The sequence below is a fragment of the Aplidium turbinatum genome, chromosome 3, assembly GCF_918807975.1.
Source record: "Aplidium turbinatum chromosome 3, kaAplTurb1.1, whole genome shotgun sequence".
NCBI lineage: Eukaryota > Metazoa > Chordata > Ascidiacea > Aplousobranchia > Polyclinidae > Aplidium > Aplidium turbinatum.
In genome coordinates this window covers 4,300,085-4,323,217 of record NC_137474.1, presented here as the reverse complement: position 1 = coordinate 4,323,217, position 23,133 = coordinate 4,300,085, and the positions used below count along the sequence as shown (strand labels likewise).

The window sequence follows — 23,133 nt, the reverse complement described above, 5'->3', positions numbered from 1 at the left end:
ATGTAAATACAAATAACCATATCATGCCACGTATTGGCTATGGCTCACGTAAGTTATTATAATAATTATAATGCTTGTTTTTCTATAGAGCTGTCCATTGCAAATACAAGAAAAAAATCATCATGTGTCGTCTCCGAGCCGAAGGTTGGCTGTCAATTGCTTCCACACGTCACGTTCTTCTGCTACTCTCACTATAATATATACATGAATGATCGCTCATTTTTGAAAAATATCTAGGTAAATAGCCGACAAACAATCACCATGTCAGAAATATGTCTTATATGTGTGCATGTGAGTGGTCCAGCATGACACAGCAAAACCGATAGCTACGAGTTCGATTCTCAACTGATACCCAGTAGAAAAAAAAAGAATTCTACAACATAACCAGCATAGGTTTGTGGAATGAGAGGAAAATCGCTAATAACTTCTAACACCCCTACAAAGATAATTCGTAATATATCACGAGTCGGGTGTTGCCATTTCAAAACACACCAAATAATATAAAAGCTATAGAAATATTGCACTTTGGAAGTATCGGCCTAAACCAAAATAACAAAAAACTTGCCGAAGAACAAGCAGCTGTCAGTTTCAGAAACACTCATTCGATTGTTCATAAACATAGTTAAATGGCAACCTTTACAGTTACACGGAGCAAAATAAAACAAAAGTTGCGAAACAGAATTCAAATTCCTAAGAAATTCCTAACAAATTCCTAAGAAATTCAAAAGCCAATTACTGGCAAAACCAACACCATCAGGTTTGGGGATTGGGATTGTACAGACTACGAACACATGCTTCTTACTACCCAAATAACTCTAGCACTCAGACACTTTTTAAATCTTTCAAAATTTTGCCAAGTTACCGCGCTTATTGGCGTGCTACTGCTAGTGCATCAGTTGCATAATGAAACTGATAGTTTAGCTTAGCATACTTTCGTTTTTGTTCCAAACACTATCAAGTCGAAAAATAAAACAAAAGTTAAAATTCCGCAATGCTTAGTAGCCTACGGTAAGGTTTTAATTTTAAAATATTTTAAATAAAACTGAAGCTTTTTTTAAATTTTCAAGGTGTGTAGTGAAGCATTTACAGTATTTGAAATACGCAACATTTTCTTAAAGATTGTATGAAGATGCGACACTTTTATTTAGCTGTAGTGGTCGACCATCGGCTGTTGTAATAGCACAAGTCAAACAAGGAGTCTCGGGTTGTATAGTAAGTATCACTGAAACATAATGAAACCATCTTCTGAGTAAATATTTGGTTTACTCGTGGCTTCACCTTACGCGCGTAGTCGTTAGCCGCATTGCTGCATCATTTGGAAAGTCTTGCAAGAGTTTAGTCGGTCTAAAATTTGGGAGTGAATTGAAAATGTCAAACAAAACAATGAAAGGGCTGTGGTGGGTAGGAGAAGAAAATACTTTATCCTATAAAGAAGACATCGCTGAACCTGAGATTAATGACCCAAAATCGGTTAAGATCAAAGTGGCGTTTTCAGGTAACATTTACTGAGGCCTGATGTGTAGAGTAGACCAGCACTCTTCAACTGGAGCGCACGGTGCACCAAAATATCCACTGGGACTGGGTGCACCAGTTCGAAAGGGCGCATCACAAACTTGTTACAATGAACAGAAGGTTTTTACAAACTTTCGTTAGACAACATAAACCCTTAACCCAGATATTCAAAAAAACGAGATTTTCAACTAGGTTACCGTACCTTTACTGCCAAGAAGATACGGTACGGAAAGTGAAGAAAAAATGTTGCCAGGTGTTTTTCCAAAGTTAAGCAGAAATGCTATTTTAAAGCGGTTGTCGCACAAATTTTATCAATTTAAAACTATTCAAAATTTAAGATCAAATAAAATTATTCTAAAGCAATTTGTAATCAACTCATCTTGCAATGATATTTGTAAACTTATTTGATTTAAAAAGAAACTAGGCTATAAGTTAAAAAATAATTTGCTCAATTTTTAACAGTAAAAAAAAGAAAATTAAAACTATGTCTTAGGATTATAAAGCATCATGTGTCAAGTGATAAATCCTGATTCATAAATCTATAAGTTCTTTCTGGTTATAGGTAATGTAGCCTATGTAGATTGGATTTGCAAACATGACTATGCTTTGATGAGTTTGATCAAGATGATCAAAAATTGCTTTAAATTTATTTCGGAATATCGGTCAATAACCACGACTTGGTCAATTACTGCAAGATGAAATTTCAGCCCAAAATTCAAACATTAGCAACTTCATGACAAAACAGGAACATTTTTAAGAGCAACTGCGCTCCACTTATTAATGCCCCATCTTAGTTTGTTGGAAGAAAGTTTTAAGAACTGTTTCAATGCTGAACAGAATTCTACAATTAAAGCCTATTCTTGGATATTACAACCATTCATTTATGATAGACTTACAACAGAACTGAAAAATTTAATCGATCTCTGGTCAGATTTTGGCATGATAGTAGACTATTTAAAGAGATACGGTACTCAACTCTGACTTTTGGGTTCACTTGTGAAGAGTGCTAAAATATACCGTAGAAGCAAAGCTGAAAAGGCAATTTCTGTGCTTCTTTAAAAGCCAATAACGTCTTTATGCGTACGTAAGTGTTTTTTTTTTATTGGTGTGAAATCAGCATACATAGACGAGCAGTGGCGTATATTCAGGGTGTTCAAGGTGTGCAGTGTGCACTGAACACCCCAAGAAATCCAGAAAAAAAGAAAATTTCCATCGGTTGTCGATGTTCTTTACTTTCATGATATTCTAACATCTTGCTGCATGCTGATTGCTTTCTTTTCAATTGCAAAACTCGTCCCCTTCTAATTTTAATACTCCAGCGTTTGAGGTCATTGCCTTTAATTTTTTTCGGTCATTACCTTTAAGCTGGGTGTGCACTGACAGCTTGGCGAGTGCTATTTAAAATAAACAATTAAGAAAAATGACGTCACAAGGCAGCGAAAACAGCAATGGTTTTAGTATGGTTTTAGGTCAGCCAGGCTGTGCAGTGTGCACTAGCTGATCTGAACACCTTGGCGCGTCATTGGGGGAATCCCAGGCAATAGCAAGTTTTAGCTTGTTGGATTAGAGTTTGAGGTGATCAGAGTTGGAAACAAGATAAGATAAAATGTTTTTTATGCACCAAGTGCCAGTAAATTAGGACTAGCTTGTCTGAATCTGCAACAAAGCTTATGGCAACAGCCAATATCATTGATGCACCATTCTAAAACAACACATCTAATCGTTTTGTAATTTCCACACAAGGACAAAAAAGACTGAGCTCGCTCAGCTTGCTTTCAATAGAGAAGGAACTTTTGCTAGAACTGAAGCAAAAGCAAGCTTTCTACGACGATGTAATTCAAAAATTTATTGCACAAACAAGAAGAATCGAATTATGCTATAGATGAATTTTCCTTCTGTAGTCGAGGTGTTAAACATTTTCGTTTTTACTAAGTAGTACGGCGGATAAAAGTACAGACGACCAACATAGCAATCGACTTTCTTTTCTTGTTTATTATCGAGTTGCTTTGCTATTGTTTTTTGTTTTAACTTTCACCTGTTTGTTTTTAATTCGCTTGTACATTTTCTCAAGGTGTTGCCGACCGTCCCTAATCCTTGCATGAAGTAAATCATTTCCATCTCGAGCACGCTTTAACTTTCGCGTTTTTTCACACTCCTGCTGTGTTATGGCAAGTAATATTGTTCGTTTTGATGGTCGGAAATAAAAAGTGAACTGAAGTATGTGACTTTAGAAATGCAACTTAATGTTTGATATTATTAAGTCTTTCATTCAATAGGCGCTGTCAAATAAATATCTATTTTGTATTCTTTTCCGTTCCGACAACATTATTTTTATCAGTTCTGTTCATGTTCAGAATTTGTGCTGAAAATGCTCTCAGAACGCACCAAATTCAATGTTAATTTTAAAAATTTTCTGGGGGAGCCCCCCCAGACCCCACGCTGTTGGTTTGCCGTTACTGAACACCCTGTCAAAGTGGTCACGGTACGCCACTGTAGACGAGGGATGTAATTGAAAAGGACAACATTCCTCGGTTTGAGTTCTGTTAATGAAATGCAACAAAATTTATTACATGTAATAATATTCTCAATTTTGTATGCGTCTTTTATATGGTGTAATAGTCTCTTTGCAACATCTTAATCTTGCGTTTGAGGCCGCCACAGATCACGTTGTTACATCCAGGCGCAGCAGCCAATGGATTGTGTATTCATCGAGCGTTGTTAGGCCCACATATCTATCCTGGGGTCGATATACAGGACAATGGTAGATAATGTGGTGTGCAGTTTGAAAATCTGAGCCACACGCACAGCAAGATGGTGAATATGATTTTCTATCACGTTTCATCTCGGTTCACTTTTTAAATAAATATGGTGCATGGGTTTATCACTACATTTTTAAGGGTGCATCATAAACAAAAAGTTGAAGAGTAGCCTACTGGAGTAGACGATTCGGCCTGCTTTAGGCACTTTGTTATGTGATGTGTTACGTGAAACACAAAGAAAGGTCGATTTATTGCATTTTGTCATCCGTCATTTTTCAGTTTTGTTTATTACCTTGATAAGTGTAATTTGTAGGCCTACTGTAGATCTTTATATGAGGCAAAATAAACGAAAAAAAAATTGTTTCTAGACCCGCTACTAATCACATGCACTGATTTCCCTTTTTTCATTCCCAGTTACATTGAAAGAAATTAACTTATATCTTTTTTACCCTTTGGTGTCTCGTTTCGTCACCACACTATGAGTCTAATTGCTGCTTTATCATCAATGCTTGTTATGTTTATAGCTTTAGCTAAGAGGTTACAGAACCAAGTGTTTTTTTTCTCTCCCGAAATTTCTAACATTCTGTGACAATAAGCGTAGGTAGGCTACACTCTATTTTGAAAAGCATTTATTTCAATAAGCCACAGGCCTACGCCTTTTCTTTGTGATGAACTTTTACTCGGGACTGCGGAGGCGAAAAATATACTACTCTGACTTTTCAATTTATAACCAGCCAACTCCGAATCCCGCTTCAGTGTTGCCAGTTTCTTAAGGTTGCCAGATTTTTAGGGTTACCAGATTTTTGTCTCATTTTTGATTTTTTTTTTCACTTTAGTTGTGACCGAAATTGAAATGGCGACTTTCGCAAAAACTGACAAGAACAAACATTGTTTTCAGGTAAAGTTTTAGAGTGCATTACAGAAAATAAGAAACCATATTGTGAAAAAAGTGAAAACAAATTTTATTGTTCACCTTTTTTGTCAAGCCGGAGTAGGCTACGCCTTTTATGTTTTATGAAACAACTCCGACTCCGAACACGCCAAAGTCTCACCTCCCTGTTTTTACAGTCTTACGTGGTTCTAAAGACTAGCTACGCTGGCAGCATTATATCAATGAACTAGGTAGCCTACACAGGGGCGCCGGAAGCGGGGGGGGCAGGGGGGGCGAATGCCCCCCCTGCCCTCAAATTTTCTGCAGATAGAGGGGCAGGGGGGCAATGGTGCCCTTTTAAAGTCATGTAAGCTACTGCACATTTTGCAATATAACAATTTCTGCTATTCGCTTTTAGCCTAATTATAATCTTTCATTTTTGCCTCAAAATAATATTTACGGCACAAAATTTTGCAACACAGTACAGGCCTTAAAACTCGTTTTTTTTTCGACAGCCATCGTGGCCTAACGGGAGCTCCTTCTCGGCGGCCAAATCTGCGTGCTTGGAGGCCAAAATACAAAATAAAAATAACGATAGCACAAGTAAATAGAATTAAACTTGCAACAATGCTAAAATGATCACTTAGCGTTGTTGAAGTCTGGGCCTGGGCGACGTCCTACAATAGAATCGCTGCACCACGCAATAACTGCTTTATCGGGATTGTAATCCAGTACTATTCAAACGACACTCGCACGAGTGTCTCCAATGTGGCTGATTTTATAAAAGTTCGCTACTCCCCTAGAATTCTTTTTAGCAACGAAAAACAACGTTCGACATGTGTTGACAATGACGGCAAGGTAATAAAATAAGTATTTCAATGATTAAAACATTACTTGTAGGCTTTAACTGCCCTTTATCAGAACTGACGATGCACTAGCAAGTGCGAAATATTTTTTCTGTTAAATCTACTGACATCTGATCCTGTTGCCTTAGCAATTGAGGTTTTAGCTATTTCAATGATGTACATTACTAAAAGACATTACTAAAAGAAGCATAATTTTTGCAAAATATGATCAAAAAATGTTTTCCCATTGATGTCAACTAACTTTGTTCTCCTTTTTAGCAACGATTCAATGTCCGACAACATCGAATCGACATAAAAACGACAATATTGCCAGCCGATGTAAATTAGCAATTCGGATTAAGACTTTGTTAAAATAAACGTCGGTAATTACAAACAAGACTTACAGCGCTGGCGATCGCAGATGGATATTCCATCAATAACAAATATTCCCCACACAATGCAACAGTGGCGATTATGACGCGCTGATCTAACTTTGCGTCACTCTTTGATACTGCATGTTTTCGACAGTTAATCCACGATCATTCTATTGCGAAATTAAATAATTGGCTAGGAGAGACCGGCGGCCAAACTTGACCGATTGAGGAGGTAGCACCTGCGGTTCATTCAAGCACTACTTAGCGGCCATGGCCGCAGGCTTCTTTAAGGCTTGACAGTAGGTTACATCATTATAAAATAGCATGATGCCCTTCTTCGTATACCGGACACTTGTAGGCTATCATTACTCAATACATAGTGAGCTGATAGATTAGCATTATCGCTATGTCTTATCTTAAAACTTGAAAAAAAATTGGCCTTTTAGTAAACAAAAGTGCCCTTTTTTCGTAATCTTGCCCCCCCAGTCAAAAATCGTTCCGGCGCCCCTAAGCCTACATTTATCACAGAAGCTGCATAACGTTTTTTTATATGAAGGTGTGTGCGGATCAGACATCCATTACATGAATGGGACAATGGGAAAAGTGACGCTGAGGAATGGTGGTATGGTGATGGGTCATGAGTTCTCTGGTACAGTAGTACAAGTGGGCGCAAAAAGCAAATTCAAGGTGCAATTATTTACATAATAAACTGTTATCTGCCACTAAAAGGCGTAAATTGTTGGTATGAACTCATAAACAGATAAACTTTCGACATATTGTACCTTGGTTCAAATTTTGGTCACATTTTTTTTTTGTCATAATTAGATTTAGACTAACGTGGGTCGATGAAGATTTAGATTAAGTTGACGGGAAAGCAAATAAACCAATTGTGGTGTTCACCTTCAGGCATGCCTTGAAAGATCCTTCTACAACACAATCATGTGCTCTTCGGCGGTGTCGAACACGCGCTTTTTCAAATGTCGTACCATAGTTCTTACAACTCGACTATTTACATAAAATTAAAATATATAGCCTATGCGTCTTTAATGAAAGCAAACCCTACGTTTGCGTTGATTGAAGCCTGTTGTTAACCCGACATGACAACATTGGCTCGACTGGGCCATTTCTCGCAAGTCTTTGTCAAATCAATATTTTTAGGCCGGTGATCATGTTTGTGTGAACCCAAATGCATGCTGTGGCAAGTGTGAATGGAACAAAGACATGCAACCTCATTTCTGCCCATACAACAAGGCTATTGGTGTACAAAAGGATGGGGGATGGGCTCAATTCTGTGTAGTTGCAGATGATCAAGTAAGTAGGCCTGAGGGAAAAAAGGATAAGTAAGAGGGTTAGGCCTAAGCTTAAGGGTAAAGAAACAACCTCAATTGTTTTATCAACTATATGAGCAATGTTTCACGCACAGATAATACTTCAACTAAAGGTAATGAAGTAGGCCTATTAGTATCACAATAGAGGTCGAACAGTGTGTAGGATATTACTATTTTTTATCTTTTCAAATTAATATGAATGTAAATCTTGGATGACCAGCTAAATAGCAGATGAATAAAATGTAACCTGTACTAGACCTAAAGGCAATTTCATTTCTGTGGAATTTTTAACAAATATGTTGATGTTACTGCAGTACTAAACAATATAAGGTTATTCAAAAGGACCTGTGCCCTTTGAAGGATGATGACCTAATTAAAAATTTCGTATAGCAAGAAGATAAAATTAGTAAAAATAAATAAATACACAACCTAAAGGTTTCTCAAATGGTTCTTTATCAACAAATTCCGCTCACATCAGCTAAACGTCCGATCTTGTAACAACAAATTTCTCACTCTAAGTCAACGATTATAACCAGGTTTACAAGTTGCCAGATGGTGTGACCTTACAACAAGGTGCCTTGGGAGAACCGTATTCATGTGTACTTCATGGATGGAAACGCATCGACCCACGGCCTCCTACACATGCGAAAGTTCTCGTTCAAGGGGCCGGAATAATAGGGTCGATGTTTTGCACTCTGTTACATCTCCACGGTTACAACAACGTAACGGTTTCGGAATTGAATGAACAAAGAAGAAGGTTATGCCGAGGTACCAACAACAATTTTTTTATTGTATTTAAGCTTACGACTAGTAGTTAAATATTTAGATTAAGTGGACACGAAGGAAAAAGAACCAATCTTTGTGTCCACTTTCAGGTATGTCTTTGAGTGTCGTGCCAGAGACACAACGGCATGCTCTTGATTGGTGTCTTTGGGGTGCGGTGCCCGGGTTCTCACCACTAGGCTATGGGACAGACCAAATTGGACCAATGATAGATAGTAATGTAGATGAGTAGATGTAGATTATAGTAGATGGAAATCTTTTTGGCTTCAAGTTGTATCTACTAACTTACGGTGATTTAAAATGTAAGCTCCAATAAACAACAAATTCAACAGCCCGACCTTTTGCACTCTATCTGCCATTGCCACACGTGGAGGTAAAATGATGAATTACTAGGTAGGCGTACGATAAAATTTATAGATTTTATTCCTGTGCACTACTTTGTTTAATTGTCATATCAATTGATGCAAAAAAGAAACAAGTCTGGTTTTCATAAGTTTAGCTAATTAATACAAACAGTGCTGTTGTTTAAACTCGTAAGAATTTTAAGTGTTTATAAAATTGAAGTTTTCCAAAAAACAGTGCAAAATTGAAATCGACTAGGCTACTGGTAATCTGATTCATCAGTAGCTTTGAATAGAAACAATTAACTTTTATCACAATCTTTAATTTGATTTTGTAGACATGAATCTTGGTTACGACATTGTTGCTCCACAAGATGTTGACTCAATGCTTGCTGGAAAAGATGCTGACAGTCAAGGCTTTCATCTAGTTATTGATTGCACAGGAAATACAATTGCAGTTAAAAAGGTTGGTAGCCAGTGTTGAGCGGAGTGTGATTTTTGAGACTCAGACTCCACTGCTACTCCATGACACCACAAATTAAATTCTGAGTCAATATGACACTAGCCAATGTGCATAACACGAGCACAGGGGTGCCAAAACCTTTGACAACTGAAGTAGCACGTGGGCTAAATGTTGTTAGTGGCGTACACTTGTAGGGTTTTAAACATGGTACATGTTACACACTTATGAACATCACCACTAGATCGAAAATCGTGGAAACAGTTTCTTAATGACTGGTAGACCGTATGGTCGTCTCGTTGTCTCCTTGTCGGTATGGGAACTTGTGTAGCTTTTGCATTGTGTATATTACCGGTAAGTTACTTGTAGATTATATTTCAAACATGTAGGCCTACCTATGTTCCTGTTACTGACAAATAAAACATTGATTGATTGAAAAATTTAACTAAAATGCAAAGTTGCTGAACCAAACTCCGAATCCACTTCAAAACTTTTTTGTAAAAAATGAAACTTCGAATCTACATCATAATTTGAAAATCGGTCAAACTCCAACTCCACTCCATACCAGAGATGTTCGGATCTACCTTTTCAAAATCCGGATCCGGTCGTTTTGGAAATTTAAAAGATCCTGTCGTGATCCTGCCAATTTTCAGTGATTCTACGCACATCTCTGCTCCATACTCAACTCTATTGGTTGCATGTCTGGAGTTGCCGGGAAAAAAATATGAGATTGCGTGTTACAACAAAAACTACATCTTGCTGCTTGTGTTTATTCATTCCTTTAACCGTAAAGAAAACTAACCTTCTAGGATAAATGGTCACTTATTTTTATTTGGATGCCAAACAAACGTACATAAAAAAAAAGAAAAAAAAAACGGAAAAAATATACAGAGTGCATCCAATGAGAGAGTGCAAAAGACCGCAGCCCAAATGACAAAACTGTAGACAAGAGCTATAGTAGGCAAGGTGGCAAATTTCATGTTTTTTCTAACATTTCTCACTTCAAATACTTCACCTCCCTATACACAGAAAATGGCAAGATCATCAGTTTTGGTGATCTTAAAGATTTTAAATTTACATAAAAGAGTTGTGAACAAAGTTGAATCATTTTTTATCATATATCATCAAAACGTATACATTAGCCTATAAGGAAGTTGACTTAGTTATTATGACAACACAGAAAACTTTTTAAATATTGAAATGACAACAATGACCAAATCACATTAAAACTTCAAATCAACATTTCTTGGACACATATTATATTAATAGCGCCTTAATGTTAATAATTGCCACTAGTTACTTTGTATAGCACGAGTTCTAAAAAAATACCTCTATTTAGTAAGTAGGCTAATCTTCAATTTCAAAGTGATTTTGATTTTACTGTTCTTCAAGATCAAGATCACTGTCACAATCAAGGTGCAATGCCTCGCGATGGCTTGCTTTGTATCTTCAACGAGCGTGTTGTTTTGGTTGTAGAATTCTGGTGCGATGTGTTATTATCGGTTATGACCTGAAGTAACCTCTGATTACGAAATCTGTGTTATGTAAAATGTGTTTTCTGGAATCATTTTCCCTACGTGACATTCTAGAGACTTCTGTTGTTTACATTTAAATGCTGCTTGATAGAACAGTGGTTCTTTATGGTGTAACCTTACGTAACCTTCTCGATGTTACTAGACCGAAACAACTTTCTATAAATAGTGGTGTAGTTTGCATTATGATGATTATGATTGAGTTGATTATGTGATTATGGGAGTTGTGTTATGAGTTGTGGATTGGTAGTTGATGCAGAAATTATTGTTGATTGAGAGTTGAAGTAATCGAATACAAGTAGATGAGAATTGATGCTGATATAATTTCTGATCGAAATTAGAGTTATTTGAGAAGCCGTTCGTTAAAGTCCTTCAAGAAGTTAGATTATCATTCCACTAGTAGAATTATTCGACATTTAATTGACTGCTTTTCGGTTTGACCCATTAAACTACGTCATTGAACCTTTCCAAGTCTTTTTCCTGGTAAGAGATAGAAAGAAATCGTGACATTCTGGGGGCTCGTCCGGGAATAACCGAAAAAGAATAAACCGAAGAATACTGAAAGATTTATTGAGAGAATAATAAATTAACAACAAGCTGTCAAAATGGCGGATGCCGTCAAACATGAGATGATTGAAGACTTACGGAGCATGGCTGAACGAATGGGGCTGAGTGACAATGAAAAGTCTCAGTTTGTGATGGAAGAGTATCACAAGATAATGGCTCAAAAAGCTCAGCGAGAAGCTGACGAAAGAGAAGATAGAAGAGCTGCTCGTGAAATAAGAAAAGTACAACTTGAAGCTGAAGAGAAGCGGGCACAACTTGAAGCTGAAGAGAAGCGAGCACAGCGCGAAGCAGAAGCTGAAGAGAAGCGAGCACAACGCGAAGCAGAAGCTGAAGAAAAACGTGCACAACGGCAGTACGAAGCAGAAGCTGAAGAGAGAAGAGCGCAATATGAATTGGAAAAGTTAAGGCTTGATTTAGAAAAACAAAAACTGGACATTGGTGAGCGATCTAATTCTACTAACGATAATGCTCGAGATGTTATTGTGGCGCAAGTCAGACGTCCAGATTTGCCATCATTTGTTGAAGAAAAAGATGAGTTGGATAGTTATTTGTTAAGATTTGAAAGATATGCTACAATAGCCAAATTAGAGAAGTCGACGTGGGCTACCCAGCTAAGCATGTTATTATCGGGACAAGCTCTTGATGTATATTCAAGACTTTCGCAAGAAGAAGCCATGAATTACGACAGATTGAAGTTAGCTCTGTTAAAGCGATACAATTTTACCGAGCATCGATACCGTCAAAGATTCCGTGAGGCAAAGCCTGAACGACACGAAAGCCCAGGTCAATTTATTGAATGTTTAAGAAAACTTTTGTTAAAATGGTTTGAACTTTCGGGGGCCGATCAATCATTGGACGGATTGGCAAACCTTATAGTTAAGGAACAATTCACAGATTCATGTTCAAAAGATCTGTCTGTTTATTTAATGGAAAGAAGTCCAAAGACTCTAGAAGAAATAGCCAGTGTGGCGGAACAATACTTAGTTGCTCATGATGAGAAGTTGTCGACTGAAGAAACGTTGTCATGCGATAATGACGAAGAGCAAACAAATAATTTTAAAGGAGGTGCGGTTCCAAGAGAAGTACGTTGTTTTAATTGTAATGGCTTAGGTCATAAGGCTGTTAACTGCCGGAGGAAGATTAACAGAAATCATCAGGAATCGAGAAAGTGGTGCAATCGTTGCAATAGGCAAGGACACGAAGCGAAGGAATGCAAGGACAAGTCGTTTTTCCTATCCAATCAGTCTGGAAAAGATAAAGACACAGACGTTTATCGATGCGGTTGTGCGTTAATGATTCCTGAACCCACGCTTGAGGAGGAGAGACCGGATGAAGATGTTTGCAAAAAAAAATACCTGAAGATTACCTGCCAGTAGTGGATGGAAAAGTTGGAAACAAAAAGGTAAAAGTTTTACGTGATTCTGGTTCTACGGGTATAATGGTGAGAAGAGATTTGGTTAAAGACAGTCAGTTAACGGGAAAAACTGGAATTGTGATGTCGATAAATAACACTTCAATCCAAGGACCGTTAGCAAGGATATATATCGAAACCCCGTACTGTAGTGGGACTGTGAAAGCATTATGTTTACAAAACCCTTTAGTTGATCTTATAATCGGAAATGTGATTGAGAGAAATTCTGAAGTTACTTGTTATTCTTGTGGCAAGAATGGTCACTTTGCTCGAGATTGTTCTGCAGATAACCAGCGACGATCATACGGTCATGGATACAATGAGCGCGAAGAACCGAGGAGAAGAGGCAGGCGACGACCATTTGGAGTTTGCTATAGATGCGGTAGGCGCGGACATTTCGCCAGGGAGTGCGTTGCTGACGGCGGACATTCGGAAAACAGACGTTGCCGTGACAACCACTGCTACCGATGTGGGGAGATTGGACACATAGCCAGGAGCTGCTCTTTTGATGATAAGGCTTGCTACAACTGTCACAGAGAAGGTCATCTGGCCAAGGACTGTCCGGAGAGGAGGTGTTTCCGATGTAGGAAAATGGGTCATCTCGCTCGCCGATGCACTGAAAATGTTGAGGACGTTGGAGACTTTCGCCGAAAACGTGATTATTGTTTTGAGAAAGCTATCGTTGGTAGATCATGCAACGATGGACTTATGAGAATTGTTTTATTGAGTAATTAATTGTTTTGTGGTGTGTTTTGTATTGATTGTGTTGTGATATTGTTTGCAACAATATTCTAAGGGGGGGCGTAGGCTATGTCACAATCAAGGTGCAATGCCTCGCGATGGCTTGCTTTGTATCTTCAACGAGCGTGTTGTTTTGGTTGTAGAATTCTGGTGCGATGTGTTATTATCGGTTATGACCTGAAGTAACCTCTGATTACGAAATCTGTGTTATGTAAAATGTGTTTTCTGGAATCATTTTCCCTACGTGACATTCTAGAGACTTCTGTTGTTTACATTTAAATGCTGCTTGATAGAACAGTGGTTCTTTATGGTGTAACCTTACGTAACCTTCTCGATGTTACTAGACCGAAACAACTTTCTATAAATAGTGGTGTAGTTTGCATTATGATGATTATGATTGAGTTGATTATGTGATTATGGGAGTTGTGTTATGAGTTGTGGATTGGTAGTTGATGCAGAAATTATTGTTGATTGAGAGTTGAAGTAATCGAATACAAGTAGATGAGAATTGATGCTGATATAATTTCTGATCGAAATTAGAGTTATTTGAGAAGCCGTTCGTTAAAGTCCTTCAAGAAGTTAGATTATCATTCCACTAGTAGAATTATTCGACATTTAATTGACTGCTTTTCGGTTTGACCCATTAAACTACGTCATTGAAATCGTGACAATCACATAATAAAGTAATTTTAGATCAAAATCAAAATCACCAAAATAAAAGTGCTCTTCACAATTAAGATCATGCCCACTAGCGTACGCAGGGGGGCCATTGGGCCATGCCCCCCCCCCCCCCCCCTTAAAAATATTTTAGTAGTTAACGACGTAGATAAAGGCATTTAATATGTTTTGGATTGCACTGTCAAAGCAATTAACCATGTTGTTTTAAAGACTAAGCCAATACGAAATACATGGCCCAATCCACCTACCCCTCCCCAGATGCCAATGTATAGCATAGTGTTCTGTAAGCCTATTATAGTGGTCACAGCGGTAAACCATAATCTCTTCGTGGGAAAATTGTAACATAAGATTCCCAAATCCGTTCGTCTGCATGTAATGACCGAAAAATAAACACTCTTTTGAAACGTCTATTCAAAAAGTGTATTCCCATTTCGATTGTTCCAGCCAATTGTTCACCAAATCAAACGTCATATAAAAACCGTTATGGTCTACTTAACCTAGCTGGCATCTTACGTCATGGAAATTGCTAGAAAATGTCCAAATATTGCACCATCGGTCGTAAGACCTGATGAAATATTGCATCAGCCGCTTTGAACACGGGTTTGAATTGCGTGACAATGTCTTTCATTATTGCGTCACAGTTACTGTGTACGTGCATTTGAGATATCGCAAATTATTCTAGTCATTCGTAAAATTGTTTGTTGGAAGTCAGTCGCAAGTTTAACTGTTTGCTTGGTGCTTGCTAGCTGGACAAATTTTCCGTCTTTTATCTAAGTAGTTTGTTCTGTAGTGACAGTCTTTTAGAGGTGTACGGCGTTGCATCTCGATTTCGATAGCCGCGGGCTAATTTTACAGAAATACAAGTTTGAATAGACGTTTCAAAGGAGTGTTTCTTGTTCGGTCATTACATTCAGACGAACGGATTCGGGAATCTTATGTTACAATTTTCCCACAAAGAGATTATGGTTTACCGCTGTGACCATATAGTGAGAAAGAAATGGATAAAGTCTAAACTAAAACCATACTGGGATATCATAAAAACGTCTGGGATATCAATGGCCAGTGGCGTAGCCAGGGGGGTTTGGGGGTTACAACCCCCCTTTTGGCACGCGTGTGATGTCACGATATTGAGAATGATGCTTTCAGTCTCTTTATGCTTGGGAATGATGCTTTCAGTTTAAAAAAAAACTTGTCTAAAAAAAATTTTAAACAAAACTGCATTAAAAGAGCGAGTTGTGCCAATACCAAACATTCAAACATTTCAGCCAGGAATTAGCAACAAGAAAACATAGAGACTTAGCTTTATTTCCGAAAAATGCCGAAGAAAACATGATCTTATCCTTTTGCTATGCTACCTGACAGCACCATTTTACAGGAATATTCATACCCACATTTTTGTTAAAAATGCTCTCAGAATGCACCAAATTCAAAGTAATTTTTCAAAATTTTATGGGGGAGGACCCCCAGCCCTCCGCCGCTGGGTGTTGTCTTAGGCGAAAACGCCGCGGGCTTCGCCCGCCGGTCGTCAAAATTCCTGGCTACGCTACTGTCAATGCCTCCCCCCCCCCCTTGAGAAAATCCTGCGTACGCCACTGATCATGCCCATCTCTGCCTATAGCAGGGTTACTCAACTAATTTTAACAAATGGCCAGTTTGACAAGTTGAATATTTTTAGCTGTCCGGTAAATAAGTTATTTCACACGCAACCACGAAAGTTAAACTATCTGATTATTGGGGAGTCTAGGAGTCGAAGCCCCCAAGCAACTAGGATAATCAAACTAAAAATTGCTTCCTCCCTGTAGATATCTGTTTAAAAAAGCCCTGAAACGTGGCAATGAGATTATTCTTTCAAAAGCTCAAGGTCCACCATCAACACCCAAAAGGTCCGCGGACCGCGGTCCGCCAGTTGAGTATCCCTGGCCTGCAGGTACACCTACAAGATAGCTTACTTTTTTATACTGCAATTAATGTATTAAAGAATCTGCAAACATTGTAAAGCAAGCATTTTTCTTCTTATGATTATTTCTTGACAAGGATTCATAGTAGGCCTATAGCCTAATCCCTGATTTCTTGCATACACAGGCTTTTGAAGTATCCCGAAGAGGAGGCAAAGTATTAATCTTTGGTTGTTGTGCTGCCGGAAAAACCATTCCCTTGGAACCGTATCAGCTCTATTGGAAAGAACTCACGGTTATGGGGGCTTTCATAAACCCCTTGTGCTTCGATGATACGATGGATCTTTTAAAAGGCCTTGAACCCAAAGGGTATCTTGAATACGAAAAGTTGGGCGTGAAGTTATTCTCTGCAAATCAATTTGAAGAAGCACTGGAATCGATAAAATCTGGAAGTTCTTCGAAAGCTATGTTCAAGTTTGAGGAATAAGCTTTGATGTACCGTAACAATAAAAATGCGTGTTTTTATGTAACGCTATGAGCTATGTATTCGTCGCAGCTTTGTGTTGCTCCGAATGCATTTTAAGGCAGACAAATTCACAGCAACTGTATGAAAGCACTCCAATTAGAGAAGTCAAAGCTAGTGAGTCGTATTACCATAGAAACCAAACGACTACTTTTTCTGGCCCAGAATCTTTCGTGCAAAAGAGAAAGCACTCTGCATTTTCTGGAGTTTTATAATGATACAATGTGCTTACATCTGTTTCGGATCTTTTGCAAAAATCAAAAAAAGGTAAACCTAAGCTCCGTAGGCTACTTAAAAAAAAGTAAGCAGAGATAAGCTGACTGATTCAATGACTTCCACAATCTACAGCTTTAATATAATCGTTGTTGTTGTGTACTTCAGCCTGTGGGGCAGAGGGTCTATCTTTTTACAACACTAAATCTACAATGTTTCCGGACTAAGCTGGAAGAGTAGCCTATATACTTATAGGCTATAATAGGCAACTACTATAGAGAGCAGCCAATTTTTTCTTTCATCATCCAAGACACGCAGATCTTCCACTCCATTAGGTGGCTTAAAGACGGTGCAATCGTTGATGATGTGGTCTGCGGTTTGTTCCTCGGCACCACATTCCAAAGTAGAAAAAGAAGCCATTCCCAAGTGGTGCATGGTTGAGCGGCAAGGTCCGACGCCCATACGGAGGCGGATTTGAGGCGCACCCACGCCTGTCTTTGTAGTGTCAGGCCAGTGGGACGGGTGTAGTCATCGGCAGTGTTGTACGTTGACGTCGTCAATTTGACGGCGTCATTTGATGGCGTCAACTTTTTGCTGACGCTGAGGCTAGCGCCGTCAGTTTATTTTTTAGTTGACGGAAGTGATAGCGCCATCAACTATTTTGCCGATTTTTAGCGTCACGCGCTATGCGGTATTTTTTGTTTTCATGGAAAATCTCGTTTCACAATGAGAGCTTCACAATGTATCCTGGCCAGCGCGACTCATCCGAACTACCCGCTTTCGCGTTGGTTGGAATGGCTAAACTAGAATACAAGCGGAAGACGTTCGCCAAATGGTAATCACTCAAATCGTGAGCATTATCGAGAACGAGGGAGAGAAAGAAAGCAAAAAATCAATGAATGTCATCGCGGAGGTTGAAGAATGAAGATACTTTATTTCAAAAGCTCTATGTCTCTGAAAAGAGTGATGTCGGTGCAGTGGACCCAGGGATATCTAGAGAAGGGGATACGAAGGCTTTTATTACGTCTGACAATGGAAAGGCTTCTATTTATCTTAAATAATCTCTGTTTTAAGGTACAATGACAATTGGCACATATAGTAATTTAATAAACTTTGTTATGACAACCTGCATTGCACTATGACAACCAGGTATGGATATTCAATGAATGCTCATAATCACTAATTAATTCAACTAGGCTACCCGTAGCCTATAGGCCTACTTGCTTTACACCTAGCCAACTGCAAAGGTTTTATCAAAAAAACAGCTAACTGGTAACCTTTCAACTGTCTTTTCAAACAAGTATTCTTTAAATAGGCTATGTTCTACATAACACTTGCTAACTGTCTTGTGTAGCTGATGAGTGTACCAGCTGCACTACAAAACTTTCTGCAATTTTAAAAACAACCGCATGTTTAACGCGGTACCAACTACCGCCCTTCTAGTGTACTTTACGCCGTAAATTTTTAGGCTATTCGCGCTGACGCTGACGCCGTCAATTTATTTCATTGGCGCGTACAACACTGGCCATCGGAGATGAAGAAATGGATTCTGGGGATGTTTGACTTTCACTTAGAATTTCATTTATGGTCCACCCAGTTAGCCGCAGAGATGCTTTGTCCATCAGCTTCGTTGATCAGAGTTGAGCGGTTAGCACGAATGGGTGTCCTGATTTCAATCAAAAAGGGTGCTCTCTTAGAATGGAGAAAATGGTTGGGCTCCAATGCCCGTCGACCGAAGGACAAAGTGGCTTCTTTGTAACGAAGCTCAGCGGGTTGGATGCCAGCAAGAATGAGAAGATTGCCTAATGGTGTGGGACGCAGGCACTTCGGTCACTGTGTGCAGAGCGCTGCTGATGGCAGTGTCGATGTTGTGGCATAGAGAGAGAGAGCACTGCGGTACCAAACAGGTGCGCAGTAGGCTACTCTGCTAGACAAGAGCGAGAGTTGCTGTACGCAAAGTGTCAGCCCTCGTTTCCCAGCTGGAGGCTGCCAAGCGCTTAAATAGCGCAGCGCACGATGAAAGTTTCTTGCGCAATGACATCATATTGTATACGTGAGCAACCTGTCTAATAATGTCACCCCGAGGTATTTTGGTTCGGAACAGAAGAACAGTGGTTTTTCGTTGTTCAGGACATTAAGCTCACGATCAGCTTCCCAGTTATGGAGATGGAAAGCTGCTGCCATAGTTTTGGTTTATCTGAATATATAGTCGGCAGCAGTGGCCAACTCACTTGCTGTTGTTTCTCTGGGCAAGAAACTTTACGATAATTGCCTCTATCCAGCGATCGATTTCGAGTAATGGGTAGTACTGTACAAAATTTAAGTCATAAGTAGAGTAGACAACCGGAAACAGACATTGCCGTAGGCTGCAGCGTGGGTCAGGTGTACGTCGGAAGGCGTACACCGATGCATAGCGCTCAAGTGCGCTTTCCCGCAATGCAGGATAAATATATGAAAAACAATCAAACAAATTCTAGCCACCGATAAAAATTAGAATTATTTATTGACGGAAAAAAGAAAATTTTCCGTCACTAAAAGACATAGGTCTATCCGGTTATCCACTAAGTCTAAAACTTTCACACCACCTCAGGACTCAGCTCAGAAGCTAAGCTTAATCTAAACTTTTGTAATCGATTGATTGTTCCGCTTTTATTCTTTAGGCTACCTTTAATTCATAGTTTCGTGGAGAAAAAGTGTGGTTGAAATGTTTAATCAAGGAATTACTGAAAGAATGCAAAATACTCTGCTTTAAGACTAAACTTCAAAATGTTGGTTGTCAAGTGTCAATATAGGAACTTGTGATTTGTAGGCCACAGCCTAGCAGTGGCGTACCGTGACCACTTTGACAGGGTGTTCAGTGACGGCAAAGCAACAGCGGGGGGTCTGGGGGGCCTCCCCCAGAAAATTTTTAAAATTAACATTGAATTTGGTGCGTTCTGAGAGCATTTTCAGCACAAATTCTGAACATGAACAGAACTGACAAAAATAATGTTGTCGGAATGGAGAAGAATACAAAATAGATATTTATTTGACAGCGCCTATTGAATGAAAGACTTAATAATATCAAACATTAAGTTGCATTTCTAAAGTCACATACTTCAGTTCACTTTTTATTTCCGACCATCAAAACGAACAATATTACTTGCCATAACACAGCAGGAGTGTGAAAAAACGCGAAAGTTAAAGCGTGCTCGAGATGGAAATGATTTACTTCATGCAAGGATTAGGCACGGTTGCAACACCTTGAGAAATGTACAAGCGAATTAAAAACAAACAGGTGAAAGTCAAAACAAAAAACAATAGCAAAGCAACTCGATAATAAACAAGAAAAGAAAGTCGATTGCTATGTTGGTCGTCTGTACTTTTATCCGCCGTAGCCTACTATTTAGTAAAAACGAAAATGTTTAACACCTCGACTACAGAAGGAAAATTCATCTATAGCATAATTCGATTCTTCTTGTTTGTGCAATAAATTTTTGAATTACATCGTCGTAGAAAGCTTGCTTTTGCTTCAGTTCTAGCAAAAGTTGTTTCCAGCGCTGATCACCTCAAACTCTAATCCAACAAGCTAAAACTTGCTATTGCCTGGGATTCCCCCAATGACGCACCAAGGTGTGCAGATCAGCGAGTGCACAGCCTGGCTGACCTAAAACCATTGCTGTTTTCGCTGCCTTGTGACGTCATTTTTCTTAATTGTTTATTTTAAATAGCACTCGCCAAGCTGTCAGTGCTCACCCAGCTTAAAGGTAATGACCGAAAAAAATTAAAGGCAATGACCTCAAACGTTGGAGTATTAAAATTAGAAGGGGACGAGTTTTGCAATTGAAAAGAAAGCAATCAGCATGCAGCAAGATGTTAGAATATCATGAAAGTAAAGAACATCGACAACCGATGGAAATTTTCTTTTTTTCTGGATTTCTTGGGGTGTGCAGTGCACATCTTGAACACCCTGAATATACGCCACTGCAGCCTAGTTACCATTACTGTACCAACTGTACACGATTAATACTGTACAGCTTCGTCTAACTACTCTAAACAGGCTAAGAAAACTTCACAGTTATCAATTTACAATGTGCAAACCCTCCTCTGGATCATAGCTTAATTACCGTAGCATTACTAATTGTACAAGCTTAACCTTACGATTTCAAAGGACAGCTACTGTAGGCCTTGAAAAACTGTTTGACTGTGTGAATCTTTATTCTCAGACTGGAAAAGTTTCATTGAGAGTTTAATCCTGGCAATGTTGCATAACTTGGGATGCAACCTAATTCGTACCATGAACAATTCGTACCGTCAGTTCGTACCTTGAAAAGATCAACAGAAAAAATTAAAAAAAGCCGAAGTCGCTGATTGTAGTTTCCACAAAGATTTCAAAGTTTTCCGCAAACAAACAAAAACTCTTAGCATCATTACCAGAAATTTTAAAATGTTTGCGGAAACTCCGATCAACCCTAACCCTTTTTAAATGTTTGCAGAAACTCCGATCAACCCTAACCCTTTTAAAATGTTTGCGGAAACTGCGATCAGCGACTTCGGCAAACTCTTGGGATCATTACCGGAAATTTTAAAATGTTTGCGGAAAAACGGAAACTGCGATCAGCGACTTCAGCTTTGTTCTATTTTTTTCGCTCGATCTTTTCAGTTTGTTTGTTTGCGGAAACACCCTAACCTTTTTTTAAATGGTTGCGGAAAAACGGAAACTGCGATTAGCAATGTTCTATTTTTTTTCTCGAACTTTTCAGTTTGTTTGTTTGCGGATACTGATACCTAACCGATACCCTAACTACGGATACCTAACCGATACCCTAACCTTGCGGAAACTGCGATCAGCGACTTCAGCCTTTTTTAATTTTTTTCTCTCGATCTTTTTAAGGTACGAACTGACGGCACGATTTGTTCATGGTACGAATTAGGTTGCACCCCATAACTTGTACATTACAATGTATATACCGGTACATGCTTTGTATGCATTGACATATGCCCAATCACTGAGATTATTGATCAAGATAAAACAGCTGCTATGATTTTAAAATAAATGTGGTGCCTATATGAATTTACCATAGCCTATCGAGCTTATGTGTTTTTTTCTATCCCATTTTGATTTTAATAGATCATCACGTTGCACATAGGATAGACTAGCATTTTTTAAACTGAGGTAAATTTACCCCTGGGGGTAAATTTTCTCGTGTTGGGGGGTAAATGTGCTATCAATCAAAATATCCACATCAGTTGACGGGACAGAAAAATTGTGCCAGCTGTAGGATTGGTATTGTAGATATCGGTTCATCGCTTGACTGGAGATGATCTTAATCAAAACTTGAAGGATGATATCATCAGCTATCTTTAAAACTTGCAGGAGGAGTTTGAACGATATTTTCCTGGGATAAATACTGGCAGCATTTTGATGAAAGTAGTGAGATATCCTTTTGTATGTAAAGTGAAAGATGTTCCTGAAGCAATCCAAGAAAAAGGGAGCAAGTCTTTTAGGCGCGGACAGTTAGGCGCCGGTCAAATAGGTGCGCACACTGTGGCGTCTGGATATTTAGGTGCGGAGCACTGTGGCGCCCGTTCATTTAGGTGCTATTCCTAGTAACGTCTGCAGATTGTATCAGCTTGGCAGGTAGGGCAATGCTTTTCACACAAAATGTTGTATTGAACAGAAAAAATTGTCATGGCTTCCGTGCGTGAAGCTGCTTAAACCGGCAATGCTTTTACACAAAATGTTATATTGAACAGAAAAATATATTGTATTTTAATGCTCGTGTTGGGCATTTATTTGTTGTTAGTCCAGATTTGCGTCGGCGAAAGCTTTATCAATAAATTATTCAAGTTTCCAAACATGACTGAGTCACTTTTAGTGAGTCAAATAATAACTAGGCTACACTAAACATCAGTAAAAAATATACCGTAGCTTATATTCAAGCGGGTGGTAGGCTTGAGTGAAGAGTAACTTAGTTTTGCGTCAAAACCCCGATTAGGTTTAATAACGAGCAAAATCGCACCATTATAGTAGAGTCATTTTCAGAGGTTCCGTGACCGTGTTGAGGATACCAAAGTTTCTCAGTGGATTTAACAAGAGCAACTGATACTAAAAAAAATAAGCTCCCATATACCTCGCGAAAATGGCGGGAAAGTTGTTATTTTAGACGTTTTTCAAAATGGCCGCCACCGCCATCTTGGAAAACTGATAAAGTTCTATTTCTTAACATGGATGGCCAAAAATGACAATTTAGATGTCGATTCCCACTAATTTTGGTGTCAGAAACACAATGGGATGGCGTAATTCATGATTCAGAGTCC

General features: G+C 38.8%; 1 protein-coding gene across 1 annotated transcript; it reads left to right on the top strand.

Annotated features, from left to right (window-relative positions):
- Window positions 1-1,328: 1,328 nt before the first annotated feature.
- Window positions 1,329-16,721, top strand: LOC145767199 (D-arabitol-phosphate dehydrogenase-like). Its single transcript, XM_082578975.1, has 6 exons — window positions 1,329-1,495; window positions 6,918-7,048; window positions 7,520-7,672; window positions 8,226-8,457; window positions 9,152-9,279; window positions 16,285-16,721. Exons 1-6 carry the CDS (start codon window positions 1,369-1,371, stop codon window positions 16,582-16,584), a joined length of 1,071 nt encoding a protein of 356 aa, XP_082435101.1. The 5' UTR covers window positions 1,329-1,368; the 3' UTR covers window positions 16,585-16,721.
- Window positions 16,722-23,133: the final 6,412 nt, after the last annotated feature.

What these genes read in the sequence shown, in the direction of transcription:
- LOC145767199 (XM_082578975.1), top strand. Translation starts at nt 1,369, where the DNA reads ATGTCAAACAAAACAATGAAAGGGCTGTGGTGGGTAGGAGAAGAAAAT. An exon ending in GATCAAAGTGGCGTTTTCAG is followed by an intron (nt 1,496 to 6,917) that starts GTAACATTTACT and finishes TTTTATATGAAG; the next exon opens with GTGTGTGCGGATCAGACATC. An exon ending in GCGCAAAAAGCAAATTCAAG is followed by an intron (nt 7,049 to 7,519) that starts GTGCAATTATTT and finishes CAATATTTTTAG; the next exon opens with GCCGGTGATCATGTTTGTGT.